Source organism: Alnus glutinosa, chromosome 7, assembly GCF_958979055.1.
Source record: "Alnus glutinosa chromosome 7, dhAlnGlut1.1, whole genome shotgun sequence".
In the NCBI taxonomy this organism is placed as follows: Eukaryota; Viridiplantae; Streptophyta; class Magnoliopsida; order Fagales; family Betulaceae; genus Alnus; species Alnus glutinosa.
This window is the reverse complement of record NC_084892.1, coordinates 21,108,213-21,124,205: the sequence shown is the minus strand read 5'-3', so window position 1 is coordinate 21,124,205 and position 15,993 is coordinate 21,108,213. Positions and strand designations below refer to the sequence as shown.

Here is a 15,993-nt window from a genome sequence, read left to right as displayed (position 1 = left end):
TCTGTTGAGGTCTAGTTTTACCTTAATTATATATATAATGTTCCAGGAATTGGCTTTTCTTTTGAACTAGTGTTACTGTTAGATGAATAGGATATATGCAACTGTGAGCTCAATTTGTACTTGACCCATAGCCATCCAACGGATCATATGATTTCTGCTTTCTTATCAAATTCTCAAGGTGGGTTTTTTTGGGTTAATTACAAATAGCAAAAAGACTATTTATTTGCAGAAAAAACGAAGAAAAATGAAATGAAATTGTCGTTGTACTAGATTTTCTTCTTCTTCTTCTTCTTCTCCTTCTTGTTCTCTTGTCAATCAATCGGGCCATTGGACAAAGCTATTTTAGTGTACAACAACCAGTTATAATACGTACGGGCATGGGGAGAAGTTGTTTTTCTGTAGAAGTATGCCAAACATACAGCAAGTGTGTATAGTACTTCCCATTATGAATGTTGATTTATTAATTTTAATGAGTTATCCTTTAGGTTATTTGTAATTATATATGTTTTGGCTTCAACCATGCACGTTAATTCTTCTCCTCTTTCTTCATCTTATCTTTTACTTTTCTAGATCTAATATAGTACTGTTAGAGTAGTGGGTCAACCAGATCTTACTTGAATATGTCTTCATTAATCTTGTTTTTCTCTTGTTAATAATTTTTATCATCACCTTAATTATTTATAAGCTAGCTTTTCGGCACTCAATTTGGTTCAAATTTCGTTTTAAGCTTTCGATTCAACTTCTTTTCGGCTGATCTTCTATGTTTTTTGTAGCATATATTCTAAATAAAGAAAATGTTACGGATAATACAGCTTTTACTATATTTTTTAGGCAATTTGATGTCTTATTTTATAATTGGTGAAATAATTAAGAATATAGAATTGATAATTAGTGAGCCACTAATTAATAAGTTTGAGAGTCTGCTTAATCATTTTATCAATTATGGATGGCCGGCGTATCAATTTGTGAAAACACTTTAGTACTCCTAACGTACAGCGGTCTCTAAATAAAACAAGCAGTTATAGTACTACCATACTCCCTTAGTTAATTAATTAAATGCATGAATTATAAGGCTAGCTGCGCATCCAAAATCGTGTATTATTTGTCAATTCAGACAATCTAATCACCAAGCTAGGGGCCTTATGCTAAGGGAACATCAGACAAAAGAGCAAGCATCTATTTTCAGAATTATCTTCTTTGGACCATCCTTTAAGTTTTCTTAGTTCTTTATATATGTATAGTCCTGATCATGTGTCCTCAAACCCCACCATCTTTTGGTTAAATGTTTCTTTATATGCAACAAGATCGATTTTGATGGTCCAGATTAATCATATATATAATGGGATTTATCAGCTAATTACATGCAATGCAAGGGATGAGAAAAGAATTCACCTTTGAATTGATTACTGGAATTAATTAATTAGATCAAATTTAATAATAAAAAGGACATAATTTGATGAACGATAATTAATGAACATGCATGTATGCATGATGATGATCAGTTAAAGTTGATTAATTAATTAGTCTATATATATATATCGAGTAATGCTATCATCCCCTTATCCTTCTTTTATCCTCCCAAAATTGATGTGGCTCTTGAAATCACCATTGAATTTATGATAGATCATTATTGGATTTTGATCCAATGGTGATTTCAAGAGCCACATCAATTTTGGGAGGATAAAAGGAGGATAAGAGGATGATGTGTAGCATTACTCATATATATCCAAGTGATCAGGCGAAGGAAACATTAGTTTTATTTGATGACGTGGAAGTGCATGTACATGTTTGCTTCCACAAAGCGAGCAAATCCCTCCGTAGTAAACATAAACAAATTAATCATCCTTTTGCATACAGCGACAATATCATATGTAAAGGTCTCAAACACAACCATAGCTTTCCCCATTTATATATGAAACATTTTGAAAAATGTATTTAATTACAATTAAATATCAATGGCCTAATTTACTCACCCTCAAAAGACACTTTGCGAGAAGAGGGATACCTAAGGCTTATAAACTTCACAAGTCAAAAAAATCCTAACAATGTATGACTCTTTGATATGTCTCCTCACGTGAGACATGTGGCATTATAGTCAAATACGTGAACAATAAGAAAGAGGAAATCGCCTGAAAATCGCCCAACAACCCAAAAAACCTGTTCTGATACCATATTAAAGATCAATTAACCTAATTCACCCTAAAAAAAACGCTTAAAGAGAGAACGGATCGATACCTTTAACTTATAAACTTTACAAGTAAAAAAAATCTTGACAATGTGAGACTATGATATTTATCCTATTCTACTGCTGCATATATATATATATATAGAGCCCAACAATGCATAAAATAGAGATAGACTTGTTTGTACGACCAATATCAGATAGTCTAGCTTGCTGGGGCGCCACATTAACATACAAATATATATCCTTATTATCATTTTCAAAGAACAAGGAACCTAACTTTGACTACAAGAAGAAAGATTGGAACTGCAGACAAAATAATGGAGATATATTAATTATTAGCGCCCTGTTTTCTCTAGAGCTTTCTGCAAAACCTCATGACGAGCTAGCCATTTCACCTTTCAAATATAGAGGCATAGATAGGCACCTCATAGCTAGTCATACCCATTATGCATGTTTAGAGTATCTTACTGTATATGAAAAGGACTATGCTATATAGGAGACCAGGTCAAGGCCGTCAAGGTCATGTGCGCTTGAGCTCCTGTCAATATCAAACATAATCAAATATTGTCTGCCCTCTCTTCCACCTTAAATTCCTAGGTATGTAGTAAGCTAGAGGGTGCCTCTGCTGGAACATTTTTAGTGGTTTTTCCGTGGCTTATGAACAATAACGGGTAATTATACTGTATGAAAATGTTTGATATGTGTACGTAGAATGGGAATTGAAGGAATTTGTATAGAAATGGGAGGGAGGAAAAACGTATGTGAGAGCCGACAGCGAGAATCGTTTAGAGGAAAGTGAGATAGACAGATTAGGGTACGACCACCTGCAGCCGCCTGTATACTTGCAGTGCCCCCTCGTGCGGCCCTCCTTTGTGTGCCTCGGGTCCCATCCCCCAATTTCTGACCCTTCTGAGCTTTTTACAGAGTACTCATCTCACCGACCTGGATTAGTCAATATCCACTGTCACTAATTCCCAAATGTTTTTTTCATCGTTATTTGCCTCCAATCTTTTGGTTTTCATTTTATTAATTATTATTATTATTTTCTATAGAAAGAGTGAATCGTTCCTTAATTAGCTTATGTTTATGCATTTGAGCATCATCCTCTTAAAAAAAAGATGACTTGAAAAAGTTGTTGGATTCGGTAAAATTTTGAAATGGAAAGTGTGTTGAGTTTTAAGCTTTTAAAAAGAGTTGGATGATAGTCGTAGTCTCTATACTGTTGATTGAGTTGATTTTAAAAATGCAAATAGAACCTTTAATTCAACAGGGAAGTCTTATCAAATTTGTAAATGACCGCATGCAATCACGATCACTACCTACCAGTGACCAAGGTTAGAGCATCCATAGTAGATCGTTTAAATTTTAATTTAAAATAACTAATCAAAATTCATTTTATCTAATTTAACTAATGAGTTTTAAAATGTATTATTCATCCGATTATCTATTCTTAACTCTATATTCTTTCTTTATTTTTTTATTTTTTTTTATTTTTTTTTATTGACAAGTTTGCACAAACTGTTCCAGAAAATTGAACAACTCTCCATACTACACGAAAAACACAGAAAATTCCACAATAAGATTTTCTCACATCTTTTGGTCACCAAAACATACAAAGAAAAACTTGCAGAATCAATATCTTGAATCACCCCAAAACACCCATGTTTTGCTATTGAAACCAACCGAATCACCCTATAAATTCCTCTAAAATTTTGATCACCCTCACCAAAAAATCAAAACCTTACACTCAAAACCACCCCATATTTCCTCCCAATTTTGGCCATTCAGCCAATCCAGAAAACACACTCATCGGAAATTTCCATGAATCAAAAGCAAAACAACTCTTTCACCTTCGGTTGCCGGAAAATCAAAACCCCAACACCATTGAACAACCACACAAAACCACTTAACCCCAAAAATCAAACCAACCCAATGAAATTGAAAACCAAACCAACAATCTTTTGAACCACAGTAGCTAAAAATCTCATTCTCCTACAAATTTGAAACCAGACCCAAGTCTTTTTCCTTCAAACACGAGAACCTCCGACCCGTCAAAGCCAGCTCCATAGCGTGACTATACCCGACTATAGCAGCGATCACCAGCTTTCGACACCGCTCAATCGAGGTGACCATGTCCTGTAGGAACTTGATCTCCTGCCGTAGTTTCTCTTCGGCGCGGCCTCGGTCGCTTTTGGAGAGTGACTTGTCGAAGATCAAGCCCAGGGTTGTGAGATTGATACCGGTGCTGAAGTGAGCGCCGACGCCAGAGAGGATGACGACGTTGACGTCGAGGTTCTGGTCGAGGGAGTTGGGAATTTGGAGAAGAAATCGCGGGAGAGAGCGTTGCAGAGAGAGAGCGATGCAGAAACTGACGAGAGAAAGAAAGAAGAAAAGCCGAAAGAAAGAATTAAAAATGAATGCATCCGTGAACAGTGCAACTCCACATGTAGAGTGAGTTTTTGAGGTTTTTGTTATCTATTCTAGCCTAAAAGTGAAAATATATAATCTACTATGAGAGCCCTTAGGAGGGAGCCTAGGAGAGAGTCAAGGGAGGAAAGACCCCCACTAGTCGCACATACAGCAGCTTATGCAAGATCCAATAGGAGAGATATAGATGATAGCACGAGGATTTTCAGGAGGAGGCTCTTCAAATGCTTCTCGAAAGGCTTATGTGAGGCGGTTTCATACAGATGAGGTATACGCAATTGGGCTACCCGCAAAGGCTTTGCGAATAGAAGAAGAACCTATCATGTTTAAGGAAGAAGATGCGTGGGAATCCTTCCACCGCATTATAATGACATTGAAACATTTGAAAAGTGTAACCTTCCTCGGCTAGCTCATTATCAACTGCGGTAGCATCTTCTGGTTCAGTCCCATCCCTTGTTGAGGCACGAATCTTCTTCATTCTAGCTAGGCCAACCTCCTTAACCGGCCTCTTTTACTTCCGAGTGGCACCATCGCTTTCAACTTTTATTAGCTTGCCAAATTTTTTTATCATCTTAACAACATGATGGGTACTCTTGGCTGACATACTTTTGGAGGATGCCGAGTACTTGGCTGACTCAAAAACAACGGTGGTAATTGGAATTGCCAAGACATCTCTTGCTATCTCAGAGAGAACTGAAAACTTTGCCGAATTTACCTTCCACCACATTAAAATACCAAAAGTTTCACTTGGTGTCTCAACATCTTCCACGAAATATTGTTCTATCTCTGTCTAATACAACATCAAATTTTTGGACGCTCGAAATGAATGGAAGTCCCTTAAAGCATCTTTCTTACTTTTATCAGAAGTACCCACACCCACTGAGGTTGAACCTATGCAACTCTGCTCTTCATTTGACAGCCTATCCACACTTCCTCCAATATTCTTAGCATAGTGATTATATAATTGATCCAAGGCATTCTTTAATTTGGTGACAATCTTTTCTGCTTTGTTTTCACCTACATTACTCATGAACCAAAATTCTAAGACAGATATCTTGTAACGTAGATCAAGCACATGAGTAACAAACAACAAGGGATTAATTTTCTCAAAATCTCCCCAATACTTATCATATTTAATTTTCATTCTGATCTTCATGGTACTCAACAAAATATCATCACTATCACAATACTCTGTCAAACAATTATAAACCTTTTGGAGTACACTGAAATACATGTTAGAAGTTGAGTGTAAGGAACCCGATATCTAAACTATCACCTCATAAAACACTTGCAAAAATTTGGTAAAGTTTCAAACATTATTCCAATCATCATCAATCGGAGGCCTCAACTCCTTTCTCCCTCCACCATCCTCACACAAATAGTTTGCAAAATTCGAATTTTTGTTTAACATTAGTTCAAATGACCTTCCTACTTTTCTGCCACCGCCAACATGGTATAAGTCGAGCTCCATTGAGTGGGAACATCAAGAGTCAATGAAGCATTACACCCAATTGTCTTCCTTTCTGCACAAGACTTAAAGAGAGCTAATTTTTGAGGGGATCCTTTCACATACTTCACCGCATTTCAGATCCTTATGATTGAATCATCTACATCCTTCAAACCCTTATGTACAATTAGATTGATAATATGCGTACAACACCTTACATGAATAAATTCATGGCGATAAATAACTTCATTATTGGCCAGAGTTCTTTCTTTGGGCTATACTATAACTTCATTATATCTTGGGCTATACTATAATTATTTAATTTTTGGGGTGTTACAGTATAGCCCAAGATAGAAAGGTGTTGAGTCACCCACGAGTAAGACACAAATTTTTTGAAAGAAGAATATAAAAAATTGGTATCAAATCATCCTCATTAGACATGGATTTGATTGTTATGTCATCCCAACAACAGGCAGGCATGCACAACATTAATGTGGTGGTACGACTCCCCAAGTGCTGAAAACTGCCAAAATTTTGAAACAGAATAACAAAAGTCGCCCAACAAAATTCCAAACGTCAAACTACTTATTTTGACGTGAGAACTAAAGGCAACTGGTGTGCCATATAATAAGCAGACATTTCAGTCTGTTAACTAGCCCAGGTTGGCCGATTTTCAGCAAAGCCTTATAGGTTAGCCAAATTCAGCCTGATAAAGATGGACGGGCTCACAAGGAATATAAGAAGACTGGATCTACTATATCCTAGCCGGTGCATGTCACTTAGATTGATATCATTCCTTTATTCTTAGGGGCTCAATAATGTGTCTAACAGAGTTGAGGCAAGAGAATCAAATTTGCTAGCCAATGAACCACTTCCCTAACAAAAAACGAGCGAGAAGACACTCCATATAAAAGGATTGGGTCACTCTGAGATATGTTCATTTCTTTAGCTAAATATTCTTCTTCTTCTAGTACTTTTTTTGAGCTCTCTTCTTTCTTTGAGAAATTTTTTGACTTAAGTATCGAAGTGACACCCCATTACACCTCGACGAGACACTATGTGTTTGACCTTCCTTAGACACCCTTAAAGAACAAGGATTCCACAATGTTGTTTTTCTCTTTTGGAAGAATAGCCCAAAATAGTCCCCTATGTCGTTTTTCTCTCGTTTGATTCATTTAGAAGAATCAAACCCGTAACTCTTGCCTTGCTTACTGGCTTACTGCCAATGCCAATTCGATTAAGATAGTAGCAATAACTTACTTTGCTGAATGGCTTTGTCAATTGTTGACAAAGTAAGGGGATAGTATGAGTGTTTGTGCACAAGAATCTCTCAATATTTGATAGTGGGTGTGAATGGGCATAACTGAGAATAATAATATAATAAACCGGTTACCAGTTACCCGGTTATTAACTAGATTTCTAAATCTCTATAACTGGTAACTGCAACCAGCTTAAACAGTTATACGGTTATGCGATTAGCAGTTATTAACGGCTAATAACCGTCTCGCTTGTACACCTCTAATAGAGATGACTGTTCAATTTGTTCAAGCTGCATTATCACAAAGACAAGTATTCCGTCACGTGTTGGCTAGTAGGGTTACAAACTATTTTTCTTTTTGGTGTGATGCCACCTAATATTTCTAAAGTCGTATTTATTTTGATTGGTTGTGAGATAAAAATATATCATATTCGCAAAATGTTTTGATTAGGCTGAATACTTTAAAATTTAAATATGAAAGTATTATCTCGATAATTAGTCCGAGGGCAATATAAAAGTTGTTTGTATATTTACTGTATAATTTCTAAACTTATGAAATTAAAGAGCCTTTCAACCTATATTGGGAGAATTTAAAGGCACAAAACCCACGTGGTGAAATACTATAAATTCTTGACCCAAAATTATATGTCTTGGTTTGGTATAATACAAAGTTAAATAGTATTAATATGATAATATTTTCTAAAAATATCCTGTTTATTTATAATATCTCCTACATGATTGTTAGTGAGAATTTTACCAGTAACAATAAAATAATATTAAAAAAATTTAATATTTTGATATATAGAGTGCATTTCATAAACAAACGCACGATTTTAAATTAAGTTGTAAAAAATATATCGTTAAGGAGTGTGTTTATAAAATTGCGAAGATTCGCAAGTAAGGAGGTATTTTTTAAAAAACGTACGATTTTAAAGATTAAATTGCAAACTTACTAAACGCTTAACTGTGTTTTTAAAAGTCGCATTTTCAATTCTTACATTTTTAATATCACAAGTTTTAAACCTCATTTTTTGAATTCGCAAACTCAAACACACCCTAAACTATTTAAAAGACGCAACGATTATAATCCCATGAAAATTTTAACCACGATCAAGAATCGATAGGGACACATCATTCACTTGTTGCATTCGCTTTTATTTTATTTTTTGTTATTTGCGCTGATTTGATTATTTTGAAGCTTATTATTGAGTTATCCGCGTTCTTATAAAAATAATAATAATAATAATAATAAAATAAATAACAAAAAAACAAAATTTAATGTAGATGGGAGGGAGGGACCCAGTTGGAAGGTTAACACGTGCAGTTCTGACACCGTTGAAATACATGTGTTACCGCTTTACTTTCGGTAGGGAGATCACAGTGTTTCAATGTACGAACACTTCAAGACCTCCCACGTGGAAACGCACGTGTAGGTGCACAAAAGTACCGCACAGTGAATAACACTTAAAAGCTGCCAATTGAAGGACCCCCCCTCCCCCCTACCCCACCCCGTAACGTACAGTAATTTATCTTCTACAACCACTTGTCAGCCGTCCCATAATTCAGATTTTTATTTTTAGCGAATATATTAGTAATGCCATCGTGGCGACAATCGGCCTCGGCCCTCTGAGCCCGAACGGGGATAGAAGGTGTTTTTTGTCTTTTGCTTTCTTTTGATCGGCTGATTAATCTTGCTGGCCGGCTGAATCAAAATCATTTCGGTAGGAGGGACCCACTATATAGGGATGAGAAATGTGGTGGGGGCACACGCGCGGTATGCCCCCCAGACATGATGTGCTTCGCACACACCATCATTCATTATTATGGCATATGATATGATTTGATGTTTTTTGTTACCATGCATTATGCATTATGGTTTCCGATCCTCTAATGCACTGGCATGGATCATGGTTGCCAACTAACCATGTCCCTGCAGGCATCTCAGAAACATAAAAAGGAGTCGAATTAATCATAGGATGTTCACATGTATGCATGCATGTATCAAATAACATGTATTTGATGCGTGTTAGTCATGAGGTGATGTATCAGTGTCATTGCCGGCCTACGTTTCCATCCCCGAGGGGCTCAGCTCGTTTGATAATTGATCATGCTATTTGAATTTGCTTTTTATGAAGTTTTGCAGCATTCAAAGCAAGAAAAGGAGTCGTAATCATAGCATGTCACATGTATGAATGCATGTACAGGGTGTAGTCAAACAAAGTATGCAAGAAAAAAGAGGACATATATGCCCATGTTACCATGGATTTGATGCATGTTAGTCATGAGGTGATCAGTGTCATTGCCTAGGTTTCCATCCCGAGGGGGCTCGTTTGACAATGCTATTTCAATTTGCTTTTTACTTTTTTATGAAAAAATAAAAATAAAAATTAGATAAACGATTTCCAAGTACAGATATTCACGAAATATTTTAAATTATTTTTACTTTTATGTTAATCAGAACACATCTTCGACTAAAAAGAAAAAAAAAAATTATTAAAATAGGCTGAAACCTCTCATTTGAAGGGATTGCACAAAGCGATTTTATTAGCTAAGAGATGTATAAAATAAGACAAGTCTATCTATACCTCCACTTGGGATCAACAACAACCAATCGAATGAGGTTGAAGTGGTAAAAGCATTGAAAAAGTTTGAAATTGAAATTACAGAAAAGAAAAGCACCAACACAAGTTCAAATACAAGAATCTTTCCTAAAAGGAGACAATAACCCGAGCAACATTAAAATACAGAAACTAATAAACAGCAAAAAAAACCTGAAAAAAAAAAATACAAAATCAACGACTGGTAGTGCAGAGGAAGACGAACCTAAAACTCGACGTGGATGCCGGAAGACGGATCAGCCGATGGAGATAGGAAGAGGGGACGCCAGTGAGTGCAGTGGAGGGGTGCGTGTGAGGCAAAAACCATCGTAAGAATGTAAATCTAACTTTTAAAAAACTAAATCTAAGAAATACGACAAAAACAACCACCAATGCAGGGAAGACGGCGGTGAACGTGAACGGCGTAGTGGACAGTGCGATAGGGAAGCCAAAACACTGAAGTTGCAAATCCAAGAGAGATAAGTCGTACAAGACGACGGATAAAACCTCAACAAATTAAATGTGAGGTGGACTAGAGAAACCTCTAGCCAAATAGCAATAAAAGCAGTAAAAGACATAAAGAAAGAAGAGAGAAGAGAGAAGGAGAAGGAAGAGATGTGGTCCTTCCCTTCTCCCTCGTCCGGCTAAAGCAAGAAGAAAACCAGGTGAAGTGAAGAGAAAGAAGAGAGGTCTTTTTTTTTTCTTTTTCTTTTTCTTTTTTTTCTTTTTTTTGTGGGTGTCGGCCACTAGTTTGTAACATTTAGTCCTTCACGGTTAGTAGAACTTAATATGTAAGTTACGTATTACCCACTAATCAGTCACAAAATGTCATGTCACCATTTTTACAACTTTTCTCATGTTATTACTTTTTCCTTCATAATATATATATACATACTCGACCTTCAAGTCAAACTGTGAAAAATTAAAATACAAAATATCATGTTGGATAGAAAAAATCATGTGCAGGTGTTCGTAATCACCAATAACAAATTGAACTATTCAATTCAATCATGAAGGTGGAAGATTGACCTTTGGACTCAAGTTTTTTCTGTTGGATTTCAAAAAAGTTAATTTAAGTAGAGTCATACCCACCAAGTTGAAATTTGAGTGTTTGACAACCTATTTTAAAAAAAGAATAATGCTAGCAACTACAATAATTTTTATTTCATAATACTTACATGGTAATTTTAAAAAATTCTTTGAACCAACCCTTGTGTTTTTCTTTTAATAAAGACTTATCCAAAAATATAGATAGAAAATGAACATTATGACATAAATAGAGTAGCATCTAAAACCTAGTTGGAGGGTGGGTCTAGGCCTCCCAGTTGGACTTGGTTTATATATATAATAATCAGAGAGCTAGCTTGCAAAGAGCTAGCCTCCCAGTTGGACTTGGTTTATATATATAATAATCAGAGAGCTAGCTTGCAAAGAGCTAGCTAGCATTGACAATAACAATCATTGGGGGGTTGAAGACAATATATATGGACGATAATAGCATTAGGAGGACCCACTAAGAGGCTGAGTCTAATCAGAACCTCCCCGACAAACTTAGCCTAATTTATTTCTTATAACAGTCACGCGCGCGCTCCCATTCATCCTATCTCTATGCCCTGGCCTGCATGCGTTGCTTCGAGGGACATGACTCCCTTTAGCCTGCATTCCAAAACCTTGCCTTCATGCCTTAAGGGCTACTGTCCACTTATCTGGTTGAGTCAAATATAGCCACAACAACCACTAATTAAAGTAGGCCTGACAAGACATCTATGTTTTTTTTTTTTTTTTTTTTTTTTATAAGATATCTATGTATCGGTTTTTAGTCCAACTGGCCAATGTCTATGTCCGTTAATACTTCCGCTAAGATGATAGAGATCTCTAATAATTTTACTATTTGAAAAATTGGACAATAAATATGACAGAGGTCTTATGAGGCTCATCTAAATAAGTTTTGGACAGCTCACTCATTTGATAGAACATGTAGGCGTTATAGACTCTATCATATTTTTTGCCGAGATTACTAGCAATTCGATAAAAAATTGCTGGGAATTTAGATCTAGACTATTTAGGATAAGTATGAAATTTTTATTTTCTTTTTCTTTTTCCTTTCGAGCAATACAGGATTTTAATTTCAACTTTAAAAGCTGATCACTAATTTACAAAAAAAAGAAAAAAAGATAACCATTAATTTAAATCCAAGTTTAAAACCATCTTTCAAATATCTTCTAAGCAGAATATTTCATAGTTTTTCCAATGGCATAGTCTAGAAGTACTACACGAAATTTGGTCATTGGCGACTACATTATTAGTAGCAACTTTTCGCTGTTGATAATTGCTTACTAGTGATGACTTTTGAGTTGCTGCTAAGAATGTAGTCACTAATAACCAAATTTATTGTAGTGCTTCTAGACTTGTACTTATCAATGACAAGCTTTGAAAGTCGCTCATAATAAGTGATTTTTAGCAATGGCATTAGCAACCATAATACTCATGGCTAATAATAATGAAATGGGAATTAAAATTCACATAAGTAGGGCTGTAAACGAGCCGATCCTGAGCGGGTATTGCCTGTCCGGGATCGGCTCGTTTAATGAATAGTAAAGCTTGAGCTCGACACGAGCTTGGAAATGTTGTGCGAGACTGGCTCGTTTAAAAAATATGGTGTCCGAGCTCGAGCTCGAACTCGACAATTTTAGTCGATTCCGAGCTCGAGTACTCGGCCCGAGCTCGGCTCATTTCATAATTGAAAATTATTCACTTTAACATAAATAAAATAAAATCACGAAATTTCAAATGGCCATTTTGCACTATCAGAAATCCAGCATTTTGCATTAAGCAATTGCCAATTAATCTAAAAAGACTAAAATCAATACAATTACAACTAAAGAAATAAAATAAAATTACTTTCAAACAAATACAATTAGAAATATAAGAAATTACAATTATGAATTACAAATTTTCAACTACAAAAATAAAATAAAATTACACTTAAACAAATACAAACAGAAATATAAGAAATTACAATTAGAACTGTAATTTGATAGGTATAATAATAATGTTTAATTCTTTTGTGTGCTCTCCAATGAAACCTGTTGTAACACACTAAAAAAAAAATTGGTTAATTTTAACTCATTTGCATTAGTTACACAAGTTTTATGTACTTGGTAAAAATGTCAAGAGAGGTTAAATAACACAAATTAATGTGCATAAATCATTAAATAAAAAAGTATTCATTACCTTAAATCTGCTCTCAAATAAAATATGGAAACTGCAACACACTAAAAAAAGTTAGATTAAATTTAACTCCATTGCATTACTTACACAAGTTCTATATACTTGGTAAAAATGCCAAGAGAGGTTAAATATATCACAAGTTAATGTGCATAAATCATTAAATAATAAATCACACATTACCTTAAGTCTTCATGTCTTGATGAAAATAATATTATACAAAATTTAAACAAAATAACATAGTTCAACTATCCCACATAGTCCTCAAACCAAATATATAGTTAAATAACTTATACGACAACACTTCAAAAAATAAAAAGAGGCAAAGAACACTAACAATCAAATTGCCTCTGGCAAAGTTATCTCCACTTCCCCTTCATTTTGATCATCCTAAGATTAACAAAAAAATTAACTATATAAGTAATTAGTATTTAGTACAATATAAAAGTAAAACTAAATTAACAAACACCATTAGAATATATAAAAATAAAACAAAAACATACCCCACACTTCTTTTTGAGCCCATACAATGATCTGACCCAATCAGCCCCACATAACAACTTCTGAACTGTCTCAGTTGATAATGATGCTCGATGTGGATCAATAACCCTTCCTCCGGCACTAAATGTAGACTCTGAAGTTACAGTTGTAATCGGTGTTGACAAAATATCTTTGGCCACTTTAGACAAAACATTATACTTCAGAGTATTCGCTTTCCACCAATCCAAGGCATTAAATTCGATGTTCTTGTTAGGTATATATACACCCTCCTCAAGATACATTTCTAATTCAGATTTCATAGGTTGAAGCACAGTTTCAGCACTTTTGAGAAATGACTCCCGAATTTCCACACCACCCTCCTCATCATGAACTGCACAGACTGAACGATTACTTGAAGAGCTTTCTTGAACTTTGCTTGCAAGATCCTGTTCCTTGAGATTTAAATTATGTTCATGAAGATACACATTATATATCTCTTTCAAAATTCTTTGAACATATTCAATATTCTTCGTAGCTTCAGCCTCTTGATAAATCTTCGGAAAGCAGAATCGTATGAACACCAACTTAAACCTTGGATCCAAAATTGCCGCAATTGCCATCAATAAATTGCACTCGCCCCAGTATTTATCAAACTTGGCTTTCATTCGATGTGCCATAGATCTAATGTAGTCATTTCCATCATCACATTTATTAATTAGAACCTCTTTCATTCGCCAAATTTCAGGAAGGAATAAATTTGATGTTGGATAGTCACTACCAGATACAATCTTGGTTACTCGATTGAAGACTCCCAAAAGTTCACAGACAGATTTAACTTTATCCCAATCTTCTTGCGATGGCACCCAAATAAATTGATGGTCGTTGTATCCATACATAGAAAATACGTCCTTAAACTCATATGCAGCAGATAACATCAAATATGTACTATTCCAACGAGTAGGAACGTCCAAAAATAGCTTCTTAGATGACAAATGCAAGTTCTTTGCAGTTTCAGTAAATTGCTTTAATCTTCCCTCTGATGCTACCAAGAATTTTATTCCATCCCTCACACAATCAACAATATCACCAATCTCACTAAGACCATCCTGAACCATCAAATTAGTTATATGTGCACAACAACGCACATGAAACAACTTGCCCCCAACCACAAGCGATTTTCTCATATTAAAAACATCTCTCAAGTGCCTTAATGCTACATCATTTGCCTTGGCATTGTCCACAGTGATTGAACAAACTTTACTCTCTATACCCCAGTCTCTAAAATATTTATGAAGTGCATCAGTAATAAGAAGTCCAGAGTGTGGAGGCGGAATATTACAAAAGTTCAACACACGCCTATTTAACCGCCATTCAGAATCTATAAAATGACATGTCACAACCATATAAGAAACCTTTTGACAAGAAGTCCACATATCAGTTGTGATATTAACTTTGGGGACCCGATTCAATAAAGTTTTCAACTTCTTCTTCTCAAATTCATAAGTGGCAAAGCAAAGACTCTTCGCAGTAGCTCGAGAAATTTTTTTCCAATGCGGGGTACAAGCTTTCATAAACTTATTAAACAACACATGCTCCACGATTCTAAAAGGATATTCATGATACAAGATCATGTGAGCTAAGAGTTCTCTCACCTTACTTTCATCAAATTGAAAATTTGAAATAATGTCCACACCACCAGACTCCTTACCCTCAACTGACAAAACCTTTTGCTTCTTCTTTGAACCAGCATACTTCAAACACGACTCCAAGTGTCTACCTAAAGTAGATGTACAACTTGATTTTGATATGGTAAATTTACTCTTACACCATTTACATTGATTTTTTTTTACACCACAGACCTCAACTTGCTCAAAATGATTCCACACAGTAGAAGTCTTCCTCCTAGGCTTTCTCTTATATACATTCTTTTCATTTGGATCCTCATTAATAGCAGTATCTTGAACCAACTCAATAGTTGCATCAACAGTAGCACTATTACTAATTTCAAGGGAATCCTCGTTCTCATACTCTTCTTCTATAGGCTCAAGTTCATGCGAATCACTCTCCATGCCTTTTAATTTTTAAATTCTATATTAGATATTGTTATGAAAAAAGAAAAAACAAGTATTCAAAACTTAAAATAGTAGAATTTAAGTTTACATATCATATGATTGTTCATTGTTTTTTGTTGATTGTTAAAATAAAGAAATTCAAATCTGTACAAATTGTTCATTTTCTTTTTTAATTGCCAAGGAATTGCAATTTTTTTTCATCTTCAAGTTTTGTTATTACAAAACTGTATAACTTATAAAATTATAGTTTTCTGCCCCTAATTTTTTTAGAAAACAGATTGTTCATTTTTTATAAATTG

At 35.0% G+C, this 15,993-nt stretch overlaps 1 protein-coding gene across 1 annotated transcript; it reads right to left on the bottom strand.

The window, feature by feature from the left end:
- Positions 1-13,481: 13,481 nt before the first annotated feature.
- On the bottom strand, positions 13,482-15,691 carry LOC133873315 (zinc finger BED domain-containing protein RICESLEEPER 1-like). Its single transcript, XM_062311033.1, has 2 exons — positions 13,646-15,691; positions 13,482-13,532 (listed from the first exon to the last, which is right to left on the bottom strand). The coding sequence occupies exons 1-2, from the start codon at positions 15,689-15,691 to the stop codon at positions 13,482-13,484; spliced, it is 2,097 nt and encodes a 698-aa protein (XP_062167017.1).
- Between the last annotated feature and the right edge of the window lie 302 nt (positions 15,692-15,993).